The sequence below is a fragment of the Lactuca saligna genome, chromosome 9 (genome assembly GCF_052625555.1).
Source record: "Lactuca saligna cultivar CGN05327 chromosome 9, ASM5262555v1, whole genome shotgun sequence".
Taxonomy (NCBI): domain Eukaryota; kingdom Viridiplantae; phylum Streptophyta; class Magnoliopsida; order Asterales; family Asteraceae; genus Lactuca; species Lactuca saligna.
The window spans coordinates 64146433-64174274 of record NC_136425.1 but is presented as its reverse complement, the minus strand read 5'-3'; the positions used below and the strand labels follow the sequence as shown (position 1 = coordinate 64174274).

The following is a 27842-nucleotide window of genomic DNA, read 5'->3' as shown; positions in this document are numbered from 1 at the left end:
CCTATTATCTTATTAATTCTCATAATTTAATTTTTATTCATTTCAGCCATCTTTAATTATAACGATAAAAATGTGCGACTCTTAGCCTCAAAGGAGAAGTCAACAACTTTCCATGTCCATGTGCGACACTTGCTTGTTAAAATTGTCAATTTGGGTGTTTAAGGGCAATTGGTCGGTCGGTTTTTAGAAGATAAGTTATGATGAAACGATGTTACTACAAAATAATGACTAACACGAGTTAAATAAGCAAATATTATAGACAATCAATCAGTTCAATGATCAACAGTATTTTTAATTCTATCTATAACTTTGTTCCACAATTTTAACATGTTCTTAATATTCATATCATATCGGGTTTGAAAACAATTGAGATATTATGCAACATTGCAACCCACCCACCCACGTCAAATCTCAAATCCACGGGTCTTTAAGTTTTAATAATATTCAGTATGTTACTAATATTAATCGTATTTAACATGTCACTAGTTTTTTTTTTTTTTCAAAGTTCTCATTACATGATTAAAGTGCATTTCAATTTGTCCTAAATAAAAAAAATTATACCATATTAAATAGTCACTACATTGGTTTCAATACGGGTTTATATATTTTAATCTATCTAAATGGTTGGAATACATTTAAAAGATAAATGACCAAAAGAACAAACTAACAACAAACTATAATATAGTAATATACATATTGAATTCGTAAAAATAAAATCCTAATTCAAACTTAATGAGAAAGTTAAGTTGGTTAAAAGTAGATACTTCCAACGTTATTTGAGCTATTGATTTATATTTCTAGTTGCATTTTTTCCAACTTTGAACAAATATCTTGCTACTCATTCAAGTAAACGTAAATTTTATTCGAACATATTATGTTTATACTCTACCACTGATAATATAAGATTTTAAAAGGTGAGCACAGATTGAATTTATTTTAACATGTTAGATTATTTTAAGAAATCTCAATCAACCCTTAAAATTAAACAGGTGAATCAGTTACTAAAATTGTTAAAAACAAAACCACAAGATATATAAAAAAAAAAAAAAAAAAAAAAAAAAAAAAAAAAAGGTACAAGATTACTATTTGGCAATAACCTTACAAACACCAAAGTTAGCCAAAAATCTCTCATATCATCTGTTGAACTATTATAACAAACACTAATAAATCTTTTAACCACCCTTTCTTTGGCTAGTAGTAGGTATGTTATGTAGATGATGATGTAAAATATGAATAACAAAAGAGTACATCACAAGTTTTTGGCGAAAATAATAATACATGAAAGACATAACCAAAAAAAAAAAAAAAAAAAAAACTGCCACGTCATCAATCAATATGGTCTGTACCACATTGGCCTCCTAGCCCTCGGAATCCTTCTGCAACACAACATTAACAGCATATACATTATCATTTATTTGGGTTTTCATCACGTTTATTATTCCATTTTTATAAATAAATGAAATATTCATATGAGGATTAAATAAAATAAAATAAAAAAAAAATCTTATTAACATACCCATAGCCATATGGAGGAAACATTGGTGGGCCCGCCATGTAAGGCCTTCGTGAACGGAATCCAAGGTAAGGACTAGGACGCCTCCCTCTGAATTGCTTCATCCCAGGAACATTTGTTCTTTTAGCAGCAACCTGTGAACATTTAAAAAAAAAAAAACAAATTAATAAATAAATTTGAACCCTAGAAACAAGAAATATAATTAGGATTTTTAGGACCTTGAGTTGACGCCCATGCAATTCTGATTCATTCAACAGCAAAGAATTCTGAACAGATTCAAGTTCAACAAATTCCACGTATGCAAAGCCTTTTGGTTGACCGAATTTGTCTGTTAAAATTGTCACCCTGTTGACTGTTCCACATGACTGAAAATGCTGCTGAACTTCCTCTGGTGTACATGCATAGTCTACCTGAGAAGTTTTGAAGGATAGTAACAATTTTGTAAAATACTAAATGTATAATAATATTGTCATCTTGTATCTTATAAGTTATAAAAAAATGAAATAAGTTTTAAGGAATATTAATCTCACATTACCGACGTATATCGAACGTGCATCGGCTTCTTCCTTTTCAGCTTGTGTAGCAGTTGCACCAGAAGGATCTTCTGAAAAATCTCATGATAATATTAACACAGAAATAATGTCAATCAAATGAAAATAGGAAATAATACTATTTATGGATTATATATAGTGATGTGTTGGGTGATATTGCTAGATGGATGGATGTTTTTTTGTAGACTGGTTTCAAGAAAAGAATGTTGTAAGAGTATGTGGAAGAGGGATTTTAGGGTTTATACATTAGAACTTAGAATTGTTCTGGTGTAGTATCTTTCTTGATTTTAGGTAAAATAGGTGGAAATTGATTCACTGTTTGTTTTTGGATTGAGCAAAGAAACCATAGAGAGCTTGAATACTTCTTTGGGATGATAGCAATAACAATATTAACTTGAATAACACCACATATGATTCTATGATACGATATAAACATGACCTATGATGATTATAAGTTGGCAAACAGAAAACTTAAATGTAATCCAAATTATCAAGTCTAATAGACCATTAATTCTTCCTCAACAAGCCCTAGATAAAACTAATTAATACAATTTAATCAATGTATCACCCTTCCAAAGCACAAATCTGATATCTAAAAACGCAACGTCTTGAAGATATTACGAAGCAAATGTCAAAATTAGAGAGAATACCTTGAACTGAGCCCATCTCTTTCTCAACTTTCGCTTGCATTTCACGAAGCGCTCCTGCCTCTTCTTCAATCTCCTTCAGTCTCTTTTTCATATCCTCCAAATCCTTAATTAACAAAGCAAAACAAGAAACAAGAACTTAAATCTTAAAATCAAGGCTCAACTGTAGTTCACATGCATAAAACTAATCCCCAAACAACCAAAGAAACGCATAACCGAAACATAAGTTATACCTTGGAGCTATTATTGTCAACGTCCTCCGCTTCGTCTCTCGACATCTCGAAATCAGTGTCCATCTCTCCTTCATCCGGTATCTCTCCGCCGTAGACTTCGTGCTCTTGATCTTGCTCCGCCGTGTGATCCATAACTTGTAATCTCTCTATACAGATCACACGGAACTGTGATTTTGCGATTGAATACACACGATTTTGCGTTGTGTATTCGGAACTGTAAGTGAAAATAGGGTTTTATCTGCGCCCAATGAAAGATTATACAAGTGCGGGAATTTGGGGTGAATGAAACGTAAACCTTGTTATTTTGGTATTTTGTTGAGGGTATTTTGGGGATTACAGAAAATATGGACAGGCTTCGCACTTTGGCAGGGTTATGGGGGTGAAAGACTAAGCCCAAGTTTAAGTTCAAGTCCAACTCCAACCTTTGTACCATTTTTAGTTTTACTCCCAAAATTAAAAATAAAATACGAACATACTTAAATTTCTTTGGTTTCATAAACTCTGAGTAGATTAACTGATTTGTGTATATGTTTAAAACTCCTTTTCTATATAAAACATGATTAAATCTGACAATTTTATATAATTTTTTTTATATATTTGTGATTGTATAAAAGCATTAAAATCATCCAAAAAGATGACTCTTTTTCAATATCTCTCGTTATCGAAAATCGATTGAAAAAGTTTTCAACTCTCGTCTCAGTCTCAGCTAGTTCTGCCGTTGTTTAGTCATGTCATGTCTAACAAACACAAACAAAGATGACCATTTTATATATATATATATATATATATATATATATATATATATATATATATATACACACACACACACACATCATCGGTATTTTAGCAATGGTTCGGCATTTTTACAATGGTTTGTTTGACAGCTTAAATTTTCAAACAATTTTATTTTTTCATTTTTAAATACTCAAAACATAGTTCATGAACCCATGCCAATATGTAATTGTCAAATACAAAATATCATGAAACAAAGTCAAATATCCCATAATCCACATAAACTCTAATCATCAAGTTGGTGTGTACAATCATGTTGACGTCTTTCCGCAATCATGTGATGTACCTGAAACACATTTAATTAACATTGTAATAACAAAGTTTAGTGAGTTCCCCAAATTTCATATACACAAATAATTAGCCTCTCGTGGCTAAATCTCGATAAGGACCCTCCGGTCTCACGTCTCGGCATGGACCATCCGGTCATAGCTCAATAGATACACAGAATAACATAACAACATAAGTCACAAAGACAAAATGCATGATAACACATAAACAAATAAGACCCTCCGGTCCATAACATGAATAAGACCCTCCTATCACACAAAAGTTACCACACATGTAAGTATAGTGAGAAGATTCACCTCTCGTTGGAAAGCAATTAATCTCACACCCGAACTACCGGTCTAGACTCCACCTAACGATGTCACATTCATCTCTAATTAATAAATAATAATAATAACCTCAAAATGCTAGACCGAGTCTCTTTACAAAATCTCGAGGAAGTGAAAAGACCGTTTTGCCCCTCCTTGGCCAAAAGTCCACAAATTAACCAAAATCTCAAAAGTCAACGAAATTCAACACCCAGTGAGTACGTTGGTCGTACAACCCTCTATATTGGGCATACAACCAACCATGCATGTATCGGGGGGTCTCAACGCTACGCTGCGCGTAGCTGGGAGTACGCACAGCGTACTCCTCATATTTCCACTCCTCACTTCACTTGGTCATAATATGTTGTAACACCTCGAGTCCAGGAGTACAAGTTCAGGGTTCAAAGTGTAAATATGAAAGGGCAACTCGGCGAGTCCATGGGTGGACTCGGCGAGTAGGGTCGCGACTCAGGTCGCGTGTTAAATGGCCAACTCGGTGAGTCGGAGGCTGGACTCGGCGAGTAGGTGCTGAGTGAAGAAAACCCTAATTTCGGGGGATGAGCCTTATATAAAGGTCATTATACCCTCTCCCCAGCCTCTTTACCCTCTCTTGAAGTCCAGAAAAACCCTAAGGTGTGTTTGTGAGTGATTTGAGTGCATTTGAACCTTGGAGAAGAGATTTTGGAGGAGATCTTGGAGAGATAGGAGGCTTGGAGCAAGGGGCTTTGCTAAGAATCGGATTTCTCTCCTGTTGGGGCTTCCTTTTGAGGTATTACTTCGTTTCTTGGGATGTTATTCATCTAGATTCATCATCTTGGAATGTGTGGAAAGTTTAGCTTGTGGTATTTTGAGCTTGAAGGTTAGATCTGAGGTTGCTACCTCAGATCTGGTATGGAGAATGTCACACCCCAAAACCGATAACGGCGGAATACGTTTCGGGGTGGAGGACGTCATGTACAGTATCATCACAATTGCATAATAGTAAAAACAAGAAACATACAACCATTTCATTTATATAGTGAGTTTAAGTACAAGTGTGTTTTGTAATGTTTAACAAACACCAAGAGTAATACAAAAATAAGAGATGGATCTTGTCTGCTCCACCTTCTCCAAAAATGTTGCACCTGTACCTGTCTATCTTTGACCTAAGGATACAAGTTATTTTGAAAACGAGTATCAGCATAAAGCTGGTGAGTTCATAAGACTTTAGTGTGAGTTTTTGTATAAAAAGCATTAGAACCGATAGTATGAAAAGCTATAATTTATAGTCATGAGTAGTAGTAAAACCTAGAAAATCCTATATTTTCCATAAATACATTGTAAGTGAAAACCTTTAAGAAACATGTCATTTTCATCTTTGAAAACCATTTATCGTAAAAGTATAATAGTGACTCTCCAATAAGTAATGCAATAGGGTAGGTTATGCCTGAAGTCAATAATAGTGGTACCAACTTCCTTTAGTGTTAGATACTTGGTTACTTCAGGATATTAACTTAACCTTTAGTTTAGTATTTTTGTGCGGTTATAGTGTATTTCTTGTATGTTACCAATAGTGTGAGTAATAGCGGACCTCATGGCCTTCCTGGTCATGCACAGTGTAGTGAAGTAGTGGCATCCCTGGACCTGTGCGGCTCGGACTGAAGTTAACAGTCGGGATGTAATAGCGTCTGCCCCGTATAGATCTATACATATAGCATCGTCTTCCTGTCGGAAAACTCTGGGCGTAGTGGGTAGCGAATAGAGTATCTCGTAGTGAGTTAGTGTGTTGTCGTCTGTTTAGTGCTTTCTCTTTTGTTATAGTGTAGTAGTCTTTTAGTATAGTTCATAGTGTGTTCTCTTACTAGTGTATTGTCTAGTAATAGTGCATATTATAGTGTAGAGAGTAATAGCTATAGTGAGTAGTAGTAGTAGTAGCATTAACTATACCTATTATAGTTAACTTGGTGTGTATGGTTCTTGTCATGTTAGTGATTTAGGCATCTAATGAAATGAGAAAACCTCGTTTCCCATACTAATATACAAGATATATAACTAAGAAATCAACGACAGTCGGACGGATAACTACTACCCTAAGCCCACAATCAAACAAGAACAGGAAATAAGGCGAGCTATCGGTCCTAAGTCCTTCAAGTCTTACTTATATAATTATATTAGCATGGTTACATTTTATAAGAAGATTTGTTTAATAAAAGTATTGTCCAAAAGAAACATTTAAAAACTTGATTTTTTATCCAAAATAGTTTTGAAAACGTAGAATCTATTTATAAGGCATAGTGATAAATCACATGTGATTTGACCTACGGATAGTGAATCACATGTGATTAATTTCCGTAACATGAATAATTGTCTTGTATAAATTTCCATAAACATGTATAATCAACTTTTATCCCCCCCCTAAAACATATAAAACATTTGAAAGGTTCATTTAAGGGGTATGAACTCACCTGAAATCGCGTAAATCGGGTGAATCGGGTAAATCGGGTGAAAGTGTCGGTTGAGCGTTTTGTACCAAATAACGACTTGTGCACCTTTTAGGACCCTAATGTCATATGAAATATGTATTTTACAAGAAATTAATCATTTTATGCTTTTCATTAAGGTATTTAGGCATTTTAGCATCGATTCGGGATTCTAGGGCTTAGAAGGGGTTACCGGGAGTGGTATAAGGCCAAGAGGGGTTTGCGGGGGAGTCCAAGAGTTCACTCCCTTGGATTTACGGCCCAAAGGCCACTCCTTGGGAGTTTACGGCCGTAAGCCCTTAGGCTTGGCCGTAAACTCTTGTTTTCCTCCAAAAGTGCAAGTTAAGGCCTTATTTCAACTCCATATATTTCTAGTAAATGCCTAGGGTTAATTTGGGGGGTTAAAACCTTCATTTGGTGTCATTTGGGGGAGTTTACGGTCCAAACTTGTGCTTGGGCCTTAAACTCCATTTTGTCCCTCAAAATGGATTGTTAAATGGTCCAAATCACTTCCTTAAGTCTTAGTTAAATTCTAGAAGGCCTTAGGTGGGTTTTTGGGACATTTTGGCATAGAAATTGGGTAGTTTACGACCCAAGCATAGCCTTGGTCGTAAACTCCTATTTTGGCTTCAAAATGAGATGTTTAATGGCCTTAAACATTTCCTAAGGTCATAGTTAAATTCCTACATGCCCTAGATGAGTTTTTGGGACTTTATAACATGGAAAATGGGTGTTTACGGCCTAAGCATAGGCTTGGGCGGTAAACTCCCTTTTAGGCTCTAAAATCTTATGTTTTGGTGTCCAAACTCGTCTAGGTAAATCCCTTAATTAGTACACAAGCTTAAAGGAAGGAAAAATGGAATGTTGGCCAAGATTTGAGGTGTTTACGGCCTAAGGGGCTTCTTAGGCCGTAAACTCCATTTTTCCCACTAATTCATATGATTTTTTGTTCTAAATACATTTAGAACAAGCTAGGGAAGAAACTCTTACGTTTGAAAGCCGGAATTCGCGGTTTTGGAGTCGGCTTCGGGTCTAGAGAGAGAAAGTAGTGAGAGAGGGTGAATGGGTGGTAAAAGAGTGTCCAAGTGGTGTTCACTCTTATTTTATATGCCTCGGTTATTGCACCCGATACACGGCTACCCGATGCTAAAGTTTAACGGAGTTAAAACTTTTTACCCGGGTGAAGGGGTTGAAAAGTAATATAACTTTATTTAGTTAAACTGGGTTAACACTTACAAGTTATAATTACTTATCATAATATCAAAAAAAATATAAATAAATAGATATTTATTTATTGACGACTCCAAATATTACGGGAATTTATATATAGCGATGAATTCCGTTAGTGAAAACGGGGTTATGCAACGGAATAGAATTTGGGTTGTCACATCATCCCCCCGTTAGGGGAATTTCGTCCCGAAATTTAGAATTCATACAGATAAGTATTACAATACTACTAAGCGAAGATATGGGGATATTTGAGTCTCATTTGATCTTCGCGCTCCCAAGTAAATTTCGGTCCCCGCTTGGCGTTCCACCGAACTTTCACAATTGGGATGCGGCTTTGTTTCGTTCGTTTTACTTCCCGATCCATAATCTCTGTAGGCTCTTCCACGAAGTTGAGGCTCTCATTGACCTCGATCCCGTCGAGTGGAATCACGAGAGTCTCGTCGGACAGGCATTTCTTCAAGTTTGAGACGTGGAAGGTAGGATGTATGTTACTTAGCTCGTGGGGTAAGTTGAGTTTGTAAGCTACGGGGCCGATTCTGGCGAGAATCTCGAAAGGCCCTATGTACCTTGGATTCATCTTTCCACACTTTCCGAAGCGTATCGTGCCCTTCCAGGGCGAGACTTTCAAAAGGACTCGGTCTCCCACCTGGAATTCCAAGGGTTTTCTTCGTTTGTCGGCGTAGCTTTTCTGTCGATCCCTAGCGGCTTTTAATCATTCACGAATCTGTACAATCTTCTCGGTTGTTTCTCGAATGATCTCTGGACCAGTGAGAGCGCTGTCAGGAACTCGTCCTTTAGCTAACTGAGTGTCACCCACCTCAGCCCAGCACAGAGGGGATCTGCACTTCCGGCCGTAGAGGGCTTCAAATGGGGCTGCCTTGATGATCGTATGATAACTATTGTTGTAGGAAAACTCCACAAGAGGTAAGTGTGTATCCCACGATTTACCGAAGTCGATCACGCAAGCTCGCAACATATCTTCTAGAGTTTTGGATCGTCCTCTCACTTAGTCCGTCAGTCTGCGGATGGTAGGCTGTACTCATATCCAGCCTCGTCCCTAGTGCCTTTTGTAGTGATTGGCAAAACCTTGAGGTAAACCTACTATCTCTATCGGAGATAATAGATATAGGGATGCCATGCAGTCGTACTATTTCTTTAAGGTATGTTCTTGTGAGTTTCTCCATCTTGTCCGTTTCCTTGATGGGTAAGAAGTGTGTAGACTTGGTCAATCTGTCGACAATGACCCAAATGGTATCCAACCCACCCGCTGTCTTGGGTAGTTTGGTTATAAAGTCCATTGTAATCCGCTCCCACTTCCATTCCGGTATTTCTGGTTGTTGGAGGAGTCTTGATGGCTTTTGATATTCGACCTTGACCTTCGCGCAAGTAAGGCATTTACTCACAAAGGTAGCGATCTCCGCTTTCATGTTAGGCCACCAGTATAGCTTTTTGAGATCCAGATACATCTTATCTGAACCTGGGTGGACAGAGTATCGAGTGTTGTGTGCTTCCTTCATGACTAGATCTCTGAAACCTCCATGGCGCGGAGTCCAGATTCGATCCATGAGATAGTATGCTCCGTCACCCTTGACCTCCAAACTCTTATCCATTCCGCGTAGGGATTCTCCTGTCACATTCTCAGGCTTCAAGGCCTCCAACTGAGCCTCCCTGATCTGTGAGGACAGATGCGAATGGATAGTCATTGTTAATGATTTGGTTCTTCGACCAGAATGCTCTTTCCTACTCAAGGCGTCTGCTACTATGTTGGCTTTTCCCGGGTGATATCGAATTTCACAATCGTAATCGTTAAGTAGCTCGACCCATCGGCGTTGTCTCATGTTGAGCTCCTTCTAGTTTAGTATGTGTTGGAGGCTCTTGTGATCGGTGTACACCATGCTCCTCGTCCCATACAAGTAGTGTCTCCAGATTTTTAGTGCGAAGACGACCGCTCCTAACTCGAGGTCGTGACTAGTGTAGTTCACCTCATGCGTCTTTAGCTGTCTTGAGGCATAGGCGATGACCTTACCTCGTTGCATCAAGACACAACCGAGCCCCTGATTCGATGCATCGCAGTATACAAAAAAATCTTCAACTCCTTCGGGCAGGGATAATACTGGTGCGATGCATAAGGCTTGTTCAGGGTTTGGAATGCCTTCTCTTGTTTCACTTCCCAGTCGAATGATACACTCTTCTGTGTCAAGATGGTGAGAGGCTTCGCAATCCGAGAGAAGTTTTGGGTGAATCTGCGGTAGTAGCCAGCGAGGCCTAGAAATTGGCGAATTTCTGTAGGCATCTTCGATGCTGACCAATTCTCAATAGCTTTAATTTTGGAGGGATCAACGTGGATTCCGTCTTCACTAACCACGTGTCCTAAGAATTCAACTCTTCAGATCCAAAATTCGCACTTAGAGAACTTCGCATATAATTTCTCTGACCGTAGGGTTTCTAGGACTCGTCGTAAATGATCCCTATGTTCTTGCTCACTCCGAGAATAGACGAGTATATCATCAATAAAGACGATGACGAACTGATCTAAGTATGGACGACACACCCTATTCATCAAGTCCATGAATACTGCAGGTGCGTTGGTCAGTCCCAAGGGCATCACCACGAACTCGTAGTGCCCGTAACGGGTTCGGAAGGCTGTCTTCGGAACATCTTCCTCAAGTACTCGTAACTGGTGATACCCAGACCTAAGATCAATCTTGGAGAAGTAGCTCGCTCCTTGCAGTTGGTCGAATAGATCGTCGATACGAGGGAGAGGATGGCAATTTTTAACCGTGAGTTTGTTGAGTTCCCTATAATCGATGCACATACGGAACGATCCGTCCTTCTTTTTCACGAACAAGACCAGAGCTCCCGAAGGCGAGAAGCTTGGTCTTATAAAACCCTTGCTGAGCAGTTCGTTAAGTTGACCGGATAGTTCCTGCATCTCGGCAGGTGCTAAACGATAGGGCGACTTAGCTACGGGAGTAGCTCCTGGAACTAGGTCGATTATGAACTCAACCTGACGTTTGGGAGGTAAACCTGGAAGGTCCTCTGGGACGACATCAGGGAAATCACATACGACGGGGATGTTCTTTGGGCTCTTCGATTTCTGGCTTGTGTCGACGACGTGAGCAAGGAAGGCGCGGTATTCCTTACACAAGTATTTCTGAGCCTGAATACTGGAGATGATACGAAGACTCGTACTGGGTTTATCTCCATAAATCAATAGAGTTTCGCAATTAAGAAGATTTAAGCGAATGGCTTTATCAAAACATAAGATATCGTCACGATAAAGACTCAACCAGTCCATACCAACAATGACATGGAAACTCTTGATTGAGACTGGTATGAGATCGATTGGAAATGAGTGATCGTCTAACGTGAGGGTACAACCTACGTAGATTTCGTTAGAACTTTCGGTCTTCCCGTTAGCCATTTCTACGACGAATGTTTCTTTTAGTGGTTGAGGGGTTTGTTTGAGTAAGTGTTTAAATTTATGATTTACGAAGCTTCTTTCTGCACCACTATCAAATAAGACATAGGCATAGGAGTTGTTGAGAAGAAACGTACCCGTGACTACCGTGGGATCCGCTACCGCTTCATTGTGACCGATAGTGAGTAATCTTCCCGTTCCCCCAACATTTGTAGCCTTCGGACAGTTCTTCTTAAAATGACCAGCTTCACTGCAGCCATAATAAGTCGGGGTCACTCACCGGGAACCTGTGTGATAGGTTTGGGAGGGGCCTTGCAAAATCGGACAGTATGGCCCTTCCGGCCGCAGTTGGAACACTGCAATTCACGGTAGGGGCCGTTGTGGTGGAAAGGGAACTTGGGACATTTGGGTAGATTCCCACTATAAGCTTTTGGTGGTCCAGGGGTGGCTGGAGTAGTGGCAGCATGGACCGCCATGATTTGCTGGTCCTTAGAGGAGGTTTGAGTTTTCTTGCCCTTCTTCCTATCCCAACGCTTCCTCTTCCTGTCAGATGCATCGGGCGGTGCAGTGGTTGTTGCGGTTGCTGTTGCTGGAGTGGAGGAGATTTCGTGGTTGATCAGACTCTGGGCCAATTCCTTGGCGCTGTCGAAGGTGGTAGGGCGTGAGGCTAGAACATTTCCTCGATACGGGGGCACTAAACCCCAGATGTACCGTTCAATCTTCTTGCTTTCGGACGGGATCATATTGGGACACATAGCCGCTAAGTCACAGAACCTGGTCGTATACGCTCTTATGTCGGTACCTTTCATCTTGAGGTTCGAAAGCTCCTCCTCAAGTTTCTGAATTTCACCTCTAGGGCAGTACTCCTTTCTCATGAGATCCTTTAGAGTGTCCCAGCCCAGGGCATTGGCTGTAACCAAGGAGAGTGCGCTAACATGGCCGTTCCACCATGTCAATGCCATGTTAGTGAGGGTGGCAGTTGCGAACTTGATTTTGCTCTCTTCAGGACAAGAGCACATCTCAAAGACAGCTTCGGTCCTTTCGAACCATTGGGACAACGCCAGAATTCCTCCGGTACCATCGAAGAAGGTAGGTTTACAGTTCATGAAGTCCTTATAAGTGCATCCCTGCACTCTTTGATGGACTTCACCAAATCTAGAGTTGCCACCGCTCGCATCACCGGAGTTCACTTGAGCCATGGCTACTGTCACCGCTGCAGTCACAACCGTTTGAAACAGCATTGGATCGAACTGCAGAGGAGGAGGTGGTGGTGGTGGAGAGGTTTGAGTTGCTGGTCTTCCTCTGTTTGAACGTCTTCGCGGAGGCATCTTTCACTAGAAGACCATAGAAATGATAGCAATAGTAAGAGTCTATTGCGAGGATGAATAGAGTGTTTCATGGATTAAATCACATAATTCAAGATCAGAATGAGAGTCATAGCAATAGAGTAGTCAACTGCCAATACACGGGTATAAATGATGTAACACAAGTTCATGAAAATTGACCTAACAGTAGGTCTCACATCAAACCATAGAGAAAATGTTGGCAGTTTAGAGGTCTAGTTAGAGTACTTTTAAGCTAGGAATGTTTACAGACAAGAGATCTACGGGACATCGAGAGGAAAGGCTAGTCCTTTAAACAAAAGAGTGGGGTACTAGACGTCTTCTACTGGCAACGGTTACTTGTTGGGCGAACCCTCAGATCCGCTAGCTGACTCATAACTTCTTGAAGGTGTCGATCATGAATCCTTTGACGTGCTCAGAGTTCCCTAACTTCGGCTCGAGATGCAGCTAGCTGATGCTGCAGAGCCTCATTGGTCCTCCTTGTCCTGTCCACGGCTTCTTCGAGTTGGCGGATGCGGGTAGTGTTGAGATTCGAGTTGGCATCCACTTCTACAACTCGACCAATGGCTGCTTGACCCTGCTCAACATTCCTGGCGATCCTTCGGACCATGATGGGTAGAACTCGGTCCGTTGATCCTCCTTCGTTTATGTTGTAGAAGCTTCGATCTCCATTGTAAGGCAAGGGCTGGCCCTGCTCCTCGCTCCATCAGTGCAAGGATATGGCTCACATAGGAGTGGGACCCCGAAATGTCGAACGGGGGTTGGGGTTTGGAGCTCCGGGAGGTAGATTATTAACTTCTGGCTCGGAGTCGGAGTTATTCGAAAAGCCTTCTGCTCGGTGGTCATCTAGATGGATTGGGTGATCGTCGTCCGACTCTTCACTGAGCCATCCTCCATTGCCCTGGTTTGGGTAGTACGGGTCGCCTGGAAGGTGGAAGCCAGCCATGATATCTATGCGAGAAAAGGGGAAAAGAAGATTAATAGGCGCACTAACCTACATTACTTATAAGATGATCGTCACAAGTCAGACCAATACTTGCATAATGCATACTAATTACATGTGACCGGGGCAGGATAGTGATCGTCGAATAAGTGACTCTAACTCTAAATCCACAACCAAACAAGGAACAAGAAGTAAAGCAAAGATCACAGATTCTAAGTCTATAACGCCCTAGTCACATGTAACCGGAAACTATCCATTTAGTAACTATTGCTCTATCAGTAACAACCCTTTTTAGTTCTCACACATGTATGTTTTAGAGGTACAGAATACTCCTATAGCATTCTTATGCTAACGTTATTGTGGTTGTGTTGGTAAGTTTTAGACTTGTTGTAACACCACAACTAAGCTTAGGCACATGCTAGTCACTCCCAGGAAGACGTAGTTGATCAGGCTACATCCCCCTAAATGTGACCATATGTCTCTAAGTTCAATTGTGCTATCCAACAATCTTAATACTTTTGTTTTGTTCTAGGGTGATACTAGCTTCTGTGTTTTATAGTGATGTGCGTATATATATATATATATATATATATATATATATATATATACTTGGTTAAATCCTTTAGATACTTAACAGTATATTATTGGTCAGAGTGTTTTAGTCCCGAAGTGTTTATAATTCGTATATCTTTTATAGGTTGATATACTTGATTCACTGTAAACAATGCTCTGATACCAATCTGTCACACCCCAAAACCGATAATGGTGGAATACGTTTCGGGGTGGAGGACGTCATGTACAGTATCATCACAATTGAATAATAGTAAAAACAAGAAACATACAACCATTTCATTTACATAGTGAGTTTAAGTACAAGTGTGTTTTGTAATGTTTAACAAACACCAAGAGTAATACAAAAATAAGAGATGGATCTTGTCTGCTCCACCTTCTCCAAAAATGTTGCACCTGTACCTGTCTATCTTTGACCTGAGGATACAAGTTATTTTGAAAACGAGTATAAGCATAAAGTTGGTGAGTTCATAAGAGTTTAGTGTGATCAGTTATGAGGGCTGCAGTTTCATGGGATCAGTTCCGAGATATGTTTAGCACTCGTTATGTTCCGCGGGTTGAAAGGGAGAGATTGGCTCAGGAGTTCCTTGAGCTGAAGCAAGATTCGAAGTCGGTGACGAAGATCACCAGGATGTTCACTGGGAGGGCGATGTTTTGCCTCGAGTTTGCTTCAGAGCAGGCTCAGATGTCCCGATATCTAAGTATGCTCAAGAGGGATATCAGACAGTTCGTGTCTACGCAGAGGTGCGAGACTTTGTTAGAGTTGCAGGAGGCCGCCAGGTAGCGTGAGTTGCGAGAGTAGAGGCAGGCTCCGGTGCAGTAGCAGCCGACGCCGAAATGGTCTAAGATCGTCGATTCTAGATTGGGAGATCAGAGCCGCCACACTTGTGGAAAGTGTAGGAGGGGTCACACCGAAGTTTGTAGGTTTGGTGGTGCATGCCGCAAGTGCGGAAAGGAGGGGGTGCATGCCGCAAGTGCGGAAAGGAGGGGCACTATGCGAGGGATTATCAACTGGCAGTCCCGGGTCGAGATTTGAGGATCTATTACCATTGTCATCAGGTTTGAGGGTCAATTGTCCACAGCTTGCTGCGGGACCGGTGCAGGCTCCAGCACCGGCCACATTGAGGATCACGGGTGGAGGTCAGGGTGGAGCCGAGCCCCCAATGGCTCAGGGTCGTGCTTTTCAGCTTACAGCGGAGGAGGTCAGGGCAGTGCCGGATGCAGCTGTGGGTATGTTTCTTCTTGATGTCTTATTATTTTATGATTATTGTGGAGTATTGTTTATCTGTTAGTATCGTTGTGCGGTTTTCGGTATTGTATTCGTTGTTCCTTGAGGGTTATGGTATGGTTATGGGTTTAGTGTTGGGAATTTTGTTGGTTATCATTCATGAGGGTTAATAGTGAGAATCGGGTGTTTGGTCTAAATATCGGGTATCATCTACAGTCTGAGGAGTGGTTAGCTGAAGATCGAGTTTCTTTCGAGCCCGGGATGATCAGCGTTGATATGTGATTGCGAAGGTGGCTCGTGTCAGTGGAAATCAGTTTGCGTGTAAGTGTTTGTGTCGTGAAGGGTTGTTGAGGGAGGTCGGTGATGGCGACCGGTGGTTGATAGTCAGTGTCCTAATGAGGGAGAATTGGAAAATTCTCTGGAAGATCGGTGAGCATGAGAGTTTGTTTAGCTGCGTGGGACTCAACAGTGTTTCGGTCAGCCAAAAGAGTAGGCTGGTATGAGTAAGTCGCAGGTGTGCGGGGCGGCATACAGACCAAGGGTGATTGATTGTGGAAAGCCTGGGATCGGGCCGGGACTGAGTATATGGGATTGAGGTAGAGTTCGGAACCCCTAGAGGGTTAGAACAGTATGCATGGGAGGAGTTTCCCGAAGGAGTAACTCGGAATGTTGATTTCTAGTTGAGCGGTCCGGATAGACTGAAGGTCGGTAGGCGTACCAGTCAGGACGAAGGCTTGGAGAACGGTTCAACCAGGCTGAAGGCCCTGGAGGGCGGTCCAGATCTGCGAAAAGTTCTGAGAGTGGTCCAGTTTGATTGAAGGCCTGGTAAGGCGGTCCAGTCATGCTGAAGACTCTGCATGTGTCGTTAGATCGGTGTAAGGAAATGGATTGAGTATGTCGCGATATGTTAGCGTTAGAAGGTCTGGCCTAGGATATTGATCGCGATTAGTGGAGGTAGTGCATGGACTCGAGAGTCCCTGCGAGCGGATTCAGAGTATGAGTGGTGCATGGGATAGCGGTTATGCCATAAGGAACTGGTGTATCATTGGGTGAGCACTATGACACTTGTGGCAGTGTCAAGGCAGCCAAGTGGATCTTCTTGGTAAGGAAAAAAAGGAAAGGAATGTAGATCCGAGAGGGAGTGTAAGTTCACGGAAGTGAAAACAGTAGTGCGAAGTTATGATTGGAGTGTTTCAATTATGGTTATTGCGCAGTGTGTGCGGCGGTGATATGGAATGACATCCAGTTTGGATGTCTGCCGAGCTCACGAAAGGAATTCCGAGGGTTTAGAGCCAAGAGGCTCGGAAGGGATGCAGGGATGGAGTCTTGGATTCCCAGCTTGATTTCGATCAAGGAATTGGGTATGTAGTGGTAATTCATCATGGGGGATGTTTGGAGGTGTCTTCAGTGTATCGGGTTTTCCCAACCCGAGGATGTTAGAGCCAGTTCAACATGGGTAGGAGATTGCGGTGGAGAACTCATGGGAGTTGCTCTAAAGTGAAGGACGTATCCTTCTGTCAACCTGGAGTGGATAAAGTTGGACTCAGCTCGAGATTCTGGTGGTTCGGGGAATTATTTCTAGCTCATATGAGCCAAATGATTGTTGTGATTTGAAGCGAGCGAAGTATCAGGGAGTGGTACTCGGTGGTTAGGTGTGGTTATCAGAGGATGAGGTCGGTGGCTGGCTTGAAGCAGGGGTCAGAACACCGCAAGAAGAGAGAAAGTTGGGTTTCGGGTTTCAATGGCTGTGTTTTGAGGAATCTGGTCTGGTTAATGCCAGGATGTGCATTGCGAGAGTAGTTCTGAAGTTGTGTTGCTGCAGGCTTCGAGGACGAAGCCTAATTTAAGTAGGGGAGAATTGTAACACCCCGAGTCTAGGAGTGCAAGTTCAGGGGTTCAAAGTGTAAATATGAAAGGGAAACTCAGCGAGTCCATGAGTGGACTCGGCGAGTAGGGTCGCGACTCAGGTCGCGTGTTAAGTGGCCAACTCGACGAGTCGGAGGCTGGACTCGGCGAGTAGGCGCTGAGTGAAGAAAACCCTAATTTCGGGGGATGAGCCCTATATAAAGGACATTATACCCTCTCCCCAGCCTCTTTACCCTCTCTTGAAGTCCAGAAAACCCTAAGGTGTGTTTGTGAGTGATTTGAGGGCATTTGAACCTTGGAGAAGAGATTTTGGAGGAGATCTTGGAGAGATAGGAGGCTTGGAGCAAGGGGCTTTGCTAAGAATCGAATTTCTCTCCTGTTGGGGCTTCCTTTTGAGGTATTACTTCGTTTCTTGGGCTGTTATTCATCTAGATTCATCATCTTGGAATGTGTGGAAAGTTTAGCTTGTGGTATTTTGAGCTTGAAGGTTAGATATGAGGTTGCTACCTCAGATATGGTATGGAGAAGGTCTATAGTGCATTAAAGTCCCTGTTATTGAGTGTTTGGTAAATCCATATTGTCCCAAACCCTAGCCCTAGAGTGTAAAATGCCTAAATCTATTTGGATTCATGTAAAGTTGGCCACTTTACGTGATGGAAGGGTTGTAGAAGGGTAGATCTACGTTTTCGATTGATTGCATGGCCTGTAAGGCTTCTGTATGGGTTAAGAGCTAGTGGTACTCGGCGAGTCACAAGGGTGTACTCGACGAGTTGCTTGAAGGTGGGCAGGAACTCGACGAGTTGGAAGAATAACTCGGCGAGTTGGTTGAAGATAGCCTTGGACTCGGTGGGTGTGTTCTTGGACTCGGCGAGTCTGGTCTTGAGGTCTTAGCCTTTCCTGGTTAAGCTAATAATCGGTGATTCAAGGGATGACTCAGTGAGTTGAGATGGGTCTTTTTAGTGTTGGGGGACTCGGCGAGTCAGCGGGCTGACTCGGTGAGTAGAGTCAGCCAGAAGGTTGACTTTGACTTTAACTTTGATCAAGAGTTGACCAGTTGACTTCTAAGGGCATTTTGGTATTTTGTGGTATTTATTGGGTTTAGTCTTTCGACTTTATCAGGGGTGGAGTTCGTGTCGGAGGTTGGAGCAGCGTGATCTTATCTTTTCAGTCAGCAGTTGCAATGTGAGTTATCCTCACTATATCAACAGGGTCTAAAGCACCAAGGCCGACCCTTTATCGGATTGTGATCCAGGTATTGTTGTTATGTTGTTGTTTTACTATATTTGCATCATGGTAGTTAGGATGGTATATGTTATAGACCTGGTTAAGGTCGGTATCCGGGTATATAGGGTGATGCTATGCTAGTGACCGATTAGGTCGATATCCTGCTTAGAGTATGTCGTGTTACGTGATCTACTAGATCGGTTTGTTTTAATATGAATTGTTATATTATTGTATGTTTATGTGCACATGGTTGTTTGACTGGGGTTGGGTTGAGGCGGGACCTGCTTTGTGCTGTAGGCCAACATACCCAGGGCGGATCAGTTATTCCGAAAGCCCAGCGAGCGGTCCGGATAGGCTATAGGCCCCACGAGGACGGACCGGACGTGCCGAGGCTCGGAGAGTAGACCAGGCCGACTGAAGGCCCAATGCGGGCGGACCAGTCATACTGTAGACTCAGAGAGTGGACCAGGTGGGTTGAAGGCCCGGTGCGGGCGGACCAACCACACTGTAGACTCAAGGGACATGACTAGACTCGGAGGGTGGACCAGGTGGACTGAAGGCCCGACACGGCGGACCAATCACACAGTAGACCCGATATGCATGGCTGTTATGCAATTTGTTGTGATATAACATGTTATATGTGTGGTATATATGGTTGGTATTTTGGGGGTATCTCACTAAGCTTTCGGGCTTACAGTTGTGGTTTAATGTTTTTCAGGTTCTTCAGGAGACCGTGGCAAGGCAAAGGCGTAATCGTACCGCTCCTCGTGTTTATGTTTTATGTTATGGTTCTGGGAATACTCTGATAATAAATGTATTGAAAACCTTTTTGTAATAACATTATTAAAATGGGTTGTTTTTGAAAAGTTAAAATTTGTTGAAATTTTTGGTCGTTACATTTGTTAAGACAAATGCTATAACTACATATATGAGCTGAATAAGGCCTATTACTTCATAAAGTCATGGAATTTAAGCCTTAGCTTGGTTGAACAAGTGCCAAACTCACAAACTTTAACTTTCTCGAGACAAAAGTCCACATAACTCATGCATAGAGAGGTTTAGACGATCAAGTTCTCATTTTTATGAATCTAGACAACTAAATACACTTAAACGTGAGATATGCTTTCGAGTCCACCAAACTCTCAAAGCTCAAAACGTAGGACACAAAACCCTAAAAATGGACCCAAAACATGAATTAACATAATAACGAGCAAGTTTTGAGCTTCATACCTCTGGAAGATGCACCAACAAGAATAGAACTTGATACCTCTGGAAGAAGCATAAGCTTCACAAGAACACTCAATTGAGCCACAAACACTCACACAAGCTAGGAATATAAAATTAGGGTCTGAGGGAGGTTGGAGGCTGGAAATGGTGGTTGGAAATGAGGCCATCATGTTCCTTAAATAGGGACACAAAAGGTCATTAGGGTTTTACTCTGAGCCTAATACGCCCAGCGTACCCTCTGGTACGCCCAACGTACTAGGTGGCGTCCTTGACCATGCAACGTGCATGAGTATGCTACGCGTACACATGCGTATGCCCCACGTACTCAATTGCCACATTTTCTCAATAAGGACTAGTCTTGATAAATACATAAAAGATTAAGGTCAGAGAACTATACCTATTTTTAGGATGTTACAGTTTGGTCTTTTCATGATGGTTCAGTCTTTCAAAGATGGTTCGGCCTTTTTGTTGGGTTTTTAGGTTACAAAGACAAGTTACTTATGGAATTTCACTTAACACTCAAGGGTACATGCAACCTAAATTGGATTTATGACTTTTATCAATTAATAGCAACATACTTATGAAACAAAACTACAAACCCTGTGAATCAAATTCATGAATGGAACCACATACATCTTGTTTGACTTAAAACAAGCTAATCAAATACCCTTTGTAGTCTCCTTGAAAAACTAGCTCCAAAAGTATGACAACTTCTAATGGTTCACACCAAAAACCCAAGAAACCCTATGATCGAAGGAAAGATGGGATATTAGGAGGAGAATTTCATTATCCGCCTTATAGGTATGAGAAGCCACAAAATTAGGTGCCCTAATGGACCTATTTATGATTTAGGTAACTTGCAGACAAAGCCATATTTGATTGATTAAATAATAGATTTAATCCTTAACTTAAATATTTTCCTTATCTACTACCAAGAGGCTTCTAGAAACGCTAAAGAGACTCCTAAGACTGTCTATGCCTTGGTATGTTCTAGAATAGTCTCTTTTGTTTAACTATTGAACAATTACAATTCACTCATTGTATATTTAATTAATTCCAATTAATCCTGAGTTAAATCCAAATTAATTCCGATTAATAACTAATCAGTTCTAACTATGTTTAATTAATTCATAATTAACTATTAACTATTTCTAATTAATTTATTAATCATACAATAAATAAACAAATGATTTATCTCTCTCATTTGATAAATCCAAGCCATTTCTTGGTTATGAGGACAACCCAAAAAGGACTTCGCTTTTATTCATCAATATTATATCAATTTACGTCGGACCTTAGGCATCTTAATCCAACACTTTTTATGATGGTTCAACCTTTTCACGACGATTCGACCTTTTAGCGATGATTCAACCTTTTCGCGATGGTTCGGTCTTCGATAGTATGTCTTTCTCCTTCCCAAGACAAAAAGTACTCTTGTCACCTCAAGTACAACTCTCATATTTACCTTCATAATGTAGGACTATTAGTTTCTTCTCCTAGATAAAGATACTATTGATTGTAAATATCTCTCAACACACATCATAACGGTAATGTGAAATCCAAAATGAAATGACGAGTGTGGAATTAGAATCAGATTCATAAATCAAACACATAAATTTGCAAGTAATCTTGGTGAAAGCTTTTGTATCTTTATTGATTGTGAAAGGGAACATACAAAGAGCTTTGGTTTTCTCAACCTAACTGATGTTGATACAGAAAGGGAGTATTTGTGGGAAGCTTACCAAACAAGCTAAGCTAAAGGCTAAATATACAGTGGTTAAATACACCACATGCCAAAATAAACAAAGAAACCACTAAGCAAAAGATTATTCATGAAACGTCTTCAATCATAGCCTTCACAAACATAGCCTTCACAAATGCCTTTACAAATGCCAACATCAGTTTTAAAATTTTTAATACTCAACAGGTAAGCTCAAAATCTCTCTCATATGCATCACACATACATACGATCGGGTTGCTTTCGCTCAAAAGACCCAACCCACATTTCGTATCGATACTAACTTGATCATCAGAGGTCGCTCCCGGGATGCAAGTCTTGAGGCAACTCTAACGAATCTCGTTTATGAGTGTATTAGAAGTCATATCAAGACTCACTAGCGACATCGAAGCACCTATCCGAGATCTCGACTCGATCAACCATGTGTCGATTTTCTGGGTTACATCAACCAGATGAGTAAAATGAAAAATATATGAGAATATTTTGTTTAGTTGAAGAACGTATTTGTAACTCTATATGCACCACTCCGATCACAAACTAAAATATTTTTTTGACACATATCCATTTGCTTTAATTTTTGTTATCTTTATAATAATTACATATCCAAGAAACTCTGCCACATTTTGAACTTACTTCATTTAATTTTTATGAGTGTTGAACACCTAATGAATAAAATTACATACTTGGTCAGTTTGAAAATTATCCGACAAAAATTTAACACATAAGAACCTAAGTATATATACCTAACCATTTTGAAAATTCGTCATATGAGATATACAAAATTATTCAAGGTAATTAATATATAAGAATCCATGTTTCTACAATTAAGAATATTCACCTTTGTGATTTGAAAGTATGAATCAATACAATATTAATTCAAATGAATGAATATGTGCGTCGATTTGAAAGTATGAATCATGAAGTTATAAATCGTGTCAAAGTGAGATTTTATATATGGTTTAATTGAAAATATCAATTATTTTTGAAAGCATGAATTATTTGTTGATCGAAAGTATCACTAGTTATTTTGAAAGTATGAATTATTTGTTGATTGAAAGTATGATTCATATAACGTGATAAATGAGATTTTACATGTCGTTTAATTAAAAGTATCAATTATTTTGGTTGTGGGTAAGAAATGACATTAGAGGTTTTAAAAAAAAATGAGTTTTTTTTGTTTCAAATACTAAAAATAAAAATAGTAGGCTACCATTAGATTGATAGTACATTGGAAAGGTGTGACTCTTTCTTCAACACACGATTTCATCGTGTATATAGTAGTTCATTCAAACATCTCATTTTATTTTGTATACATTTCATCTCTTCACCATTGATTTGACTTCATAATTTGCATAACTAATAATAATATTCGAACTTTATGGATGAGGAATGTCAAATGTACAATCGGAGACTCTCACTTGCTCTTATTCTTTCAAGAGTGTGAAAAGATGTCTTTTTGATATTTTAATTTCGGAGTCACGGTCGCGTCAAGCAACGGCCAACGGCGTCCCAATCCGAATCCTAAACCCGGCCCGATATGCCCCACCAAATCAAGAATTTACTATTCCCAGGTAAAGTCTTACAGCTTTGAAGACTTGTACCTTTTGAATAATTAGTTGTACGACTTCCACTTCTTTGGTTCTTCCTTATTTTAGCATATCAAAATATACCCACCATATCCCTTTCTCCGTCGATGCAGAAACCCTTGTTTCCAAAATGCCTTCTCTCTCCAAATCCACCTCATCTTCCGTCGCTTCACCGCCTCCGTCCACCGACGCATTCGATGGTGACGCGGCTGAACGCCGCCTCCGAGAGGCGGAGGATCGTTTACGGGAGGCCATTGAGGAATTGCAACGCCGGCAACGACGTGCTAAGATGCTACATCCACCTTGCGATCACGCTGATGAGTCATGTGTAGCTAACGCTATTGGTAATCTCTGCCAAAGTTTCCTTTTGTCGTATGGTGTTCGTGTCGGCATTGGAATTTTGCTCCGTGCATTTAAGCTCGCTCGGAGAAAATCCTATTCGTCTCTTCTCGATCTTAAGGTTTGAAATTGTTTTTCCTTATATTTTGTTGTGTAATCGAGTCAAAATGTTTGAATTTAACTGATTTTATTTGCTTAGTTTTGGTTAATGGATTTTGCTAGTTTGAATTGAAGTTAAATTTCATGTGCTATGTTAATCATTCGAATTCGTTGCGTGTTTGGAGTTGTATTCGATTCGAACCAACTGCAACATTTACTACATGTTGGGTGGAAGATCCATGATCCTGAATCGGAATTGAAGCAAAATTAGTTCACAACTCGAACTAATTAAGCTCCGTTTTGCTTTCTAAACCTCCATTTGTAAACTAGTAATCTTTCTGCAATCCCTTCAGCAATCTCTGCTAACGAATTATTTAAACACACTACATAAGTTCAATTCTCAACCAGTTCATCTATATCGAGCTTTCATTTCCATGATTTTCATCTTCTTTAGGCACATTTTAATTCTCCACCAATTCATTTATATCGAGCTTTATTTGAATCATATTCATTGTTGTAAGTTGTAACTAACCAAGTTCTATGCAGCAACTTGTATCAGAGAAGGACTTGATAGTGAGAGAGGAGGCATGCCGGGTTGGTTTACTTTTTGGAGGATTTACTGGTTCATACCATGCTCTTCGATGCTTATTGAGGAAGTGGAGAAAGAAAGAAACACCATTCAATGCGTAAGTTACTGTGCAATAAATATAGATCTTTCCAAATTCCAATAACAAGATTTATATCCCTCAATTCAAGTATACAGTAATACAGTATCATATCTAGTTCACATATATAACTTTCTTAAAGGTGATGATGGAGCAGAATTTTAGCAGGTTCAATTGCTGGTCTTTCTATTCTAGCATTAGATGATTCCAATCGAAGGCGTACACTTGCTTTATATCTTCTTGCAAGGCTTGCTCAGGTAAATAATTAACTTAGTATACTGTGCACTCAATATTTTATATCATGTAACAAGAAAATCCTCAAATTTCAGTTTTTTCTATTCAACAGTGTGCTTATAATTCTGCAAAATCAAAGAACAAGTTCCACCTTTGGGGAAGCTCATGGAGACATGGTGATTCATTACTCTTTGCTTTATCATGTGCTCAGGTACATTTCCCATATTGGTGCTTAAATTTTACATCTTTTTTCCTTCTAATAATAATCTTGCATCTTGTTCAACAATTTCAGGTCATGTATGCTTTTGTAATGCGACCCGAAAGCTTACCAAAATCATACCAAGATTTCATTCAAAAAACAGGCCCTGTTGCTAAACCTGTATACAAAGCTGTAAGGGAATGCTGTAGAGGTTCTCCAGTAGACATCGCATCACTCTCTTCTTACCTATCAACCATAAAAGGCTCCGAATTTATCGATTTACAAGAATACCCTTCCATCATCCCCTGTTCAATAATCCACCCATCCACAAAATCATGTTTGGCTCACAACGCTTACGCCACGTCAGCAACATTCCGGAAAACATTCCCACTTTATTTCTCTCTGACTTTTGTACCCTTCGTTGTCCTTCGTCTTCAAAAGTTTATGGAAGCACCTTTTAAGACCAGCTGGCATGCAGTGATTGGAGCTGTTCGGTCAACCGCTTTTCTGTCTTCATTCGTTGGAATCTTTCAGGTATCTGATGAGATCTATAAATACTCACATGTATTTAATATTTATATATATAATTTTTTTTTTTTTGGTAATGTAAGGGGGCGATTTGCATGCATAGACAAGTGGCATCAAAAGACCACAAGCTTGTATACTGGTTTGCAGGTGGATTAGCTGCATTATCAGTGGTTTTGGAGAAGAAAGGAAGAAGAGGAGAACTTGGATTGTATGTTCTTCCACGTGCTGGAGAGTCTTTGTGGTATATATTAGTCAACCGCCGTGTTCTTCCGGATATCAAAAATGCTGAGGTACTAAACTAAATTACGCGTTTTACCCAAAAATATTGAGAAATTACATTTTTGGTCCCTGACTATACCTGGATATAACTTGATATGTGATCTGACATTTGGTTGGAATTTTTTAAAGGTGGCTCTGTTTTGTGCGTGTATGGGTGGAATGATGTATTACTTGGAACATGAACCGGACACCATGTCTCCGTTTTTAAGAAGCTTAATTCGCCGGTTTCTTGCAAGCAAAATTAGTAATCCGGCCCCACCAGCAAATCGGAATCCGTCTTACAATTATTTACAAACTCTCGCAATTGAGAAACCACCAATTTCACACAATCAACTCCAAGAACCAAACGAATCAAATGTCTCAGAAAAATACAATCTTGAATCCATACCTGGTCTCTAAGCGATAAAACCATATAATTACTATTATTATTATTATTATTATTATTATTATATTATAAGGAGAGTGAGATTAATTAATGCGTAATATTAATCACCGAATGAGACCATATTGAATTGGATTGTCATAACAGGGTCAAGTGATGTGACCCATCTTTATTCAACTTCTGTAGTTGTAAAACGAACTCTGTTTTAATTTTCTTTTGTAAATATTAGATTTTTTTCACTTCTTTTGGTTTGGACCAATTTTGGATGATTTCTGAATTATGCTTTTTTGATTGTTCATGTTAATGGTAACGCATAGACGTTGGTCAAATGTACAATTTGGAAAGCGTAAAATATGTTGGAAGAAGTTGAAACGAGGTTATCCTGCTACATGTATAAATAAATAGACATGTTGAATGACATACACGATGCCTAGTTTCATAAATATGAGATATTGAAGACCCCCAATGAGTACATGATAAGAGGATATCATCTCAAAGAGGTTGTCCAATATTAGTGTTGAGCTTGCAGGAAGTAACAAAGATGCATTTAGACATGTTGGCTAAATCCAAGATGTCTTGCTCTTATTAGGCTTGAGAAAGAAAGAGACCATGGCCAATTATGAATAACATTAATGTAGTTAAACATATTAGTCCAATCTAAGATGTCTTTCCCGACCTAGCTTGAAAAACCTTGCAACAAGGTAATTGGTTTTGCTGTTGACTACACATTTTGGGCTTAGAGGGAAAGTATTGAATTCACTTGATCTCTTTTTCTTAGATACCTTCTCAGAAACTATAATCCTATATATTATTTCCTAATAAATCAGGCTTACGGTGTATACCTACTCTTGGTACTTGAATGAAACGGTGACTTAAATGATGATACGCCTTCAGATACGTTGATAATTAATCTGTAAAGTAAAAGTGGATACTTTGTGTCTGCCATCTTGGTACTCACGTCAAAAGTACCAAAAAGTTAATTGCATTGAAGCATTGGAATTTGGAGTATAAACCATTATTCGAGGCCCTTGATTTGCGAGGAACATGAGGGTTTGTCTAACCAATGAACGACTAAATCAATATATGTTAATAAGCTTTGGAAAAGTCGTAGTATAATTCCAGCTGGGTAACTATTAGGAGATGTTTAGAGACGTGTTTTGATAAAATGTGGATTTTTATGATCAAAAGTAGATTGATATAAAGGGTATTGATGATATAATTACGGGTGAACCGTTATTGACACAAAAGCATTCCATGTTTTTTTCTTTTTGATTTATGGTTATACTTTAGTTATTTTGTTTATCAGAGCATTGGATATTCACGTTTTTTATTTATTATCATTATATATATATATATATATATATATATATATATATATATATATATATATATATATATATATATATATATATATATATATATATATATATTAACGAGTTAAGTCCATAGTTTTCAAAATTATATATCAAAGGATGTTTTTGTACTTAACATTTTCCCTTCGATGGTGACCTTTTATCCTCTCCCACCATGAATTTTTACTTGAAACCACCATCATCGCCGGACCTCTTACTTCTCTCCCTATCATCTCCTTCGAAAGACACCATGGAGCCATGAACGAATAATATTTGCGAAACTTTTTGGGGTAACAATTTGGTCTTCTATATCTAGATTTTAAAGATGATAAGGAGTCCGTTGCCTCTATTGTTGAGAAACTGACAATAATCCTAAACACGATTTATGTATTGAGAGTGGCACCTCTCCAACGGTTGAGAAAGATGATATGAGGTTTTTAGTTTTGGGTTATTTATGAATTAATGCAATCATCATTGCATATTTTCGAGATTTATTCAAGGGGTTATTAAATGAAAAATAACCTTCTAAAATTTCCCACGATCACAATAGTTTTCATATTTAAAAAACCACATAATTGTGCCTGTAAAAAAAATACAAGAA

At 39.6% G+C, this 27842-nt stretch overlaps 2 protein-coding genes across 3 annotated transcripts; one reads left to right on the top strand and one right to left on the bottom strand.

Annotated features, from left to right (window-relative positions):
• Positions 1–1063: 1063 nt before the first annotated feature.
• Positions 1064–3212, bottom strand: LOC145018265 (polyadenylate-binding protein 2-like). 2 transcript variants are annotated; one of them, XM_078976155.1, is made up of 6 exons: positions 2945–3212; positions 2715–2817; positions 2044–2126; positions 1732–1923; positions 1517–1647; positions 1064–1376 (listed from the first exon to the last, which is right to left on the bottom strand). In XM_078976155.1, exons 1-6 carry the CDS (start codon positions 3074–3076, stop codon positions 1331–1333), a joined length of 687 nt encoding a protein of 228 aa, XP_078832281.1. In that variant the 5' UTR covers positions 3077–3212; the 3' UTR covers positions 1064–1330. The 2 variants fall into 2 exon arrangements, with proteins under 2 accessions (XP_078832281.1, XP_078832282.1); XM_078976156.1 differs by having other exon boundaries at positions 2044–2117.
• Positions 3213–22958: 19746 nt separating this feature from the next.
• LOC145017614 (Mitochondrial import inner membrane translocase subunit Tim17/Tim22/Tim23 family protein) lies at positions 22959–26128 on the top strand. Its single transcript, XM_078975608.1, has 8 exons — positions 22959–23149; positions 23278–23624; positions 24149–24288; positions 24425–24524; positions 24614–24712; positions 24794–25234; positions 25312–25518; positions 25637–26128. The coding sequence occupies exons 1-8, from the start codon at positions 23116–23118 to the stop codon at positions 25904–25906; spliced, it is 1638 nt and encodes a 545-aa protein (XP_078831734.1). The 5' UTR covers positions 22959–23115; the 3' UTR covers positions 25907–26128.
• Positions 26129–27842: the final 1714 nt, after the last annotated feature.

Excerpts from the sequence above, each read along its gene's own strand:
- LOC145017614 (XM_078975608.1), top strand. The coding sequence starts at position 23,116 with ATGCCCCACCAAATCAAGAATTTACTATTCCCAG. Across the intron at positions 24,525-24,613 it reads TTCTTGCAAGGCTTGCTCAG|TGTGCTTATAATTCTGCAAA; the intron begins GTAAATAATTAA and ends TCTATTCAACAG. Across the intron at positions 25,235-25,311 it reads CATTCGTTGGAATCTTTCAG|GGGGCGATTTGCATGCATAG; the intron begins GTATCTGATGAG and ends TGGTAATGTAAG.
- LOC145018265 (XM_078976155.1), bottom strand. The coding sequence starts at position 3,076 with ATGGATCACACGGCGGAGCAAGATCAAGAGCACGAAGTCTACGGCGGA. Across the intron at positions 2,818-2,944 it reads TTGACAATAATAGCTCCAAG|GATTTGGAGGATATGAAAAA; the intron begins GTATAACTTATG and ends TTGTTAATTAAG. Across the intron at positions 1,924-2,043 it reads GTTCGATATACGTCGGTAAT|GTAGACTATGCATGTACACC; the intron begins GTGAGATTAATA and ends AAAACTTCTCAG.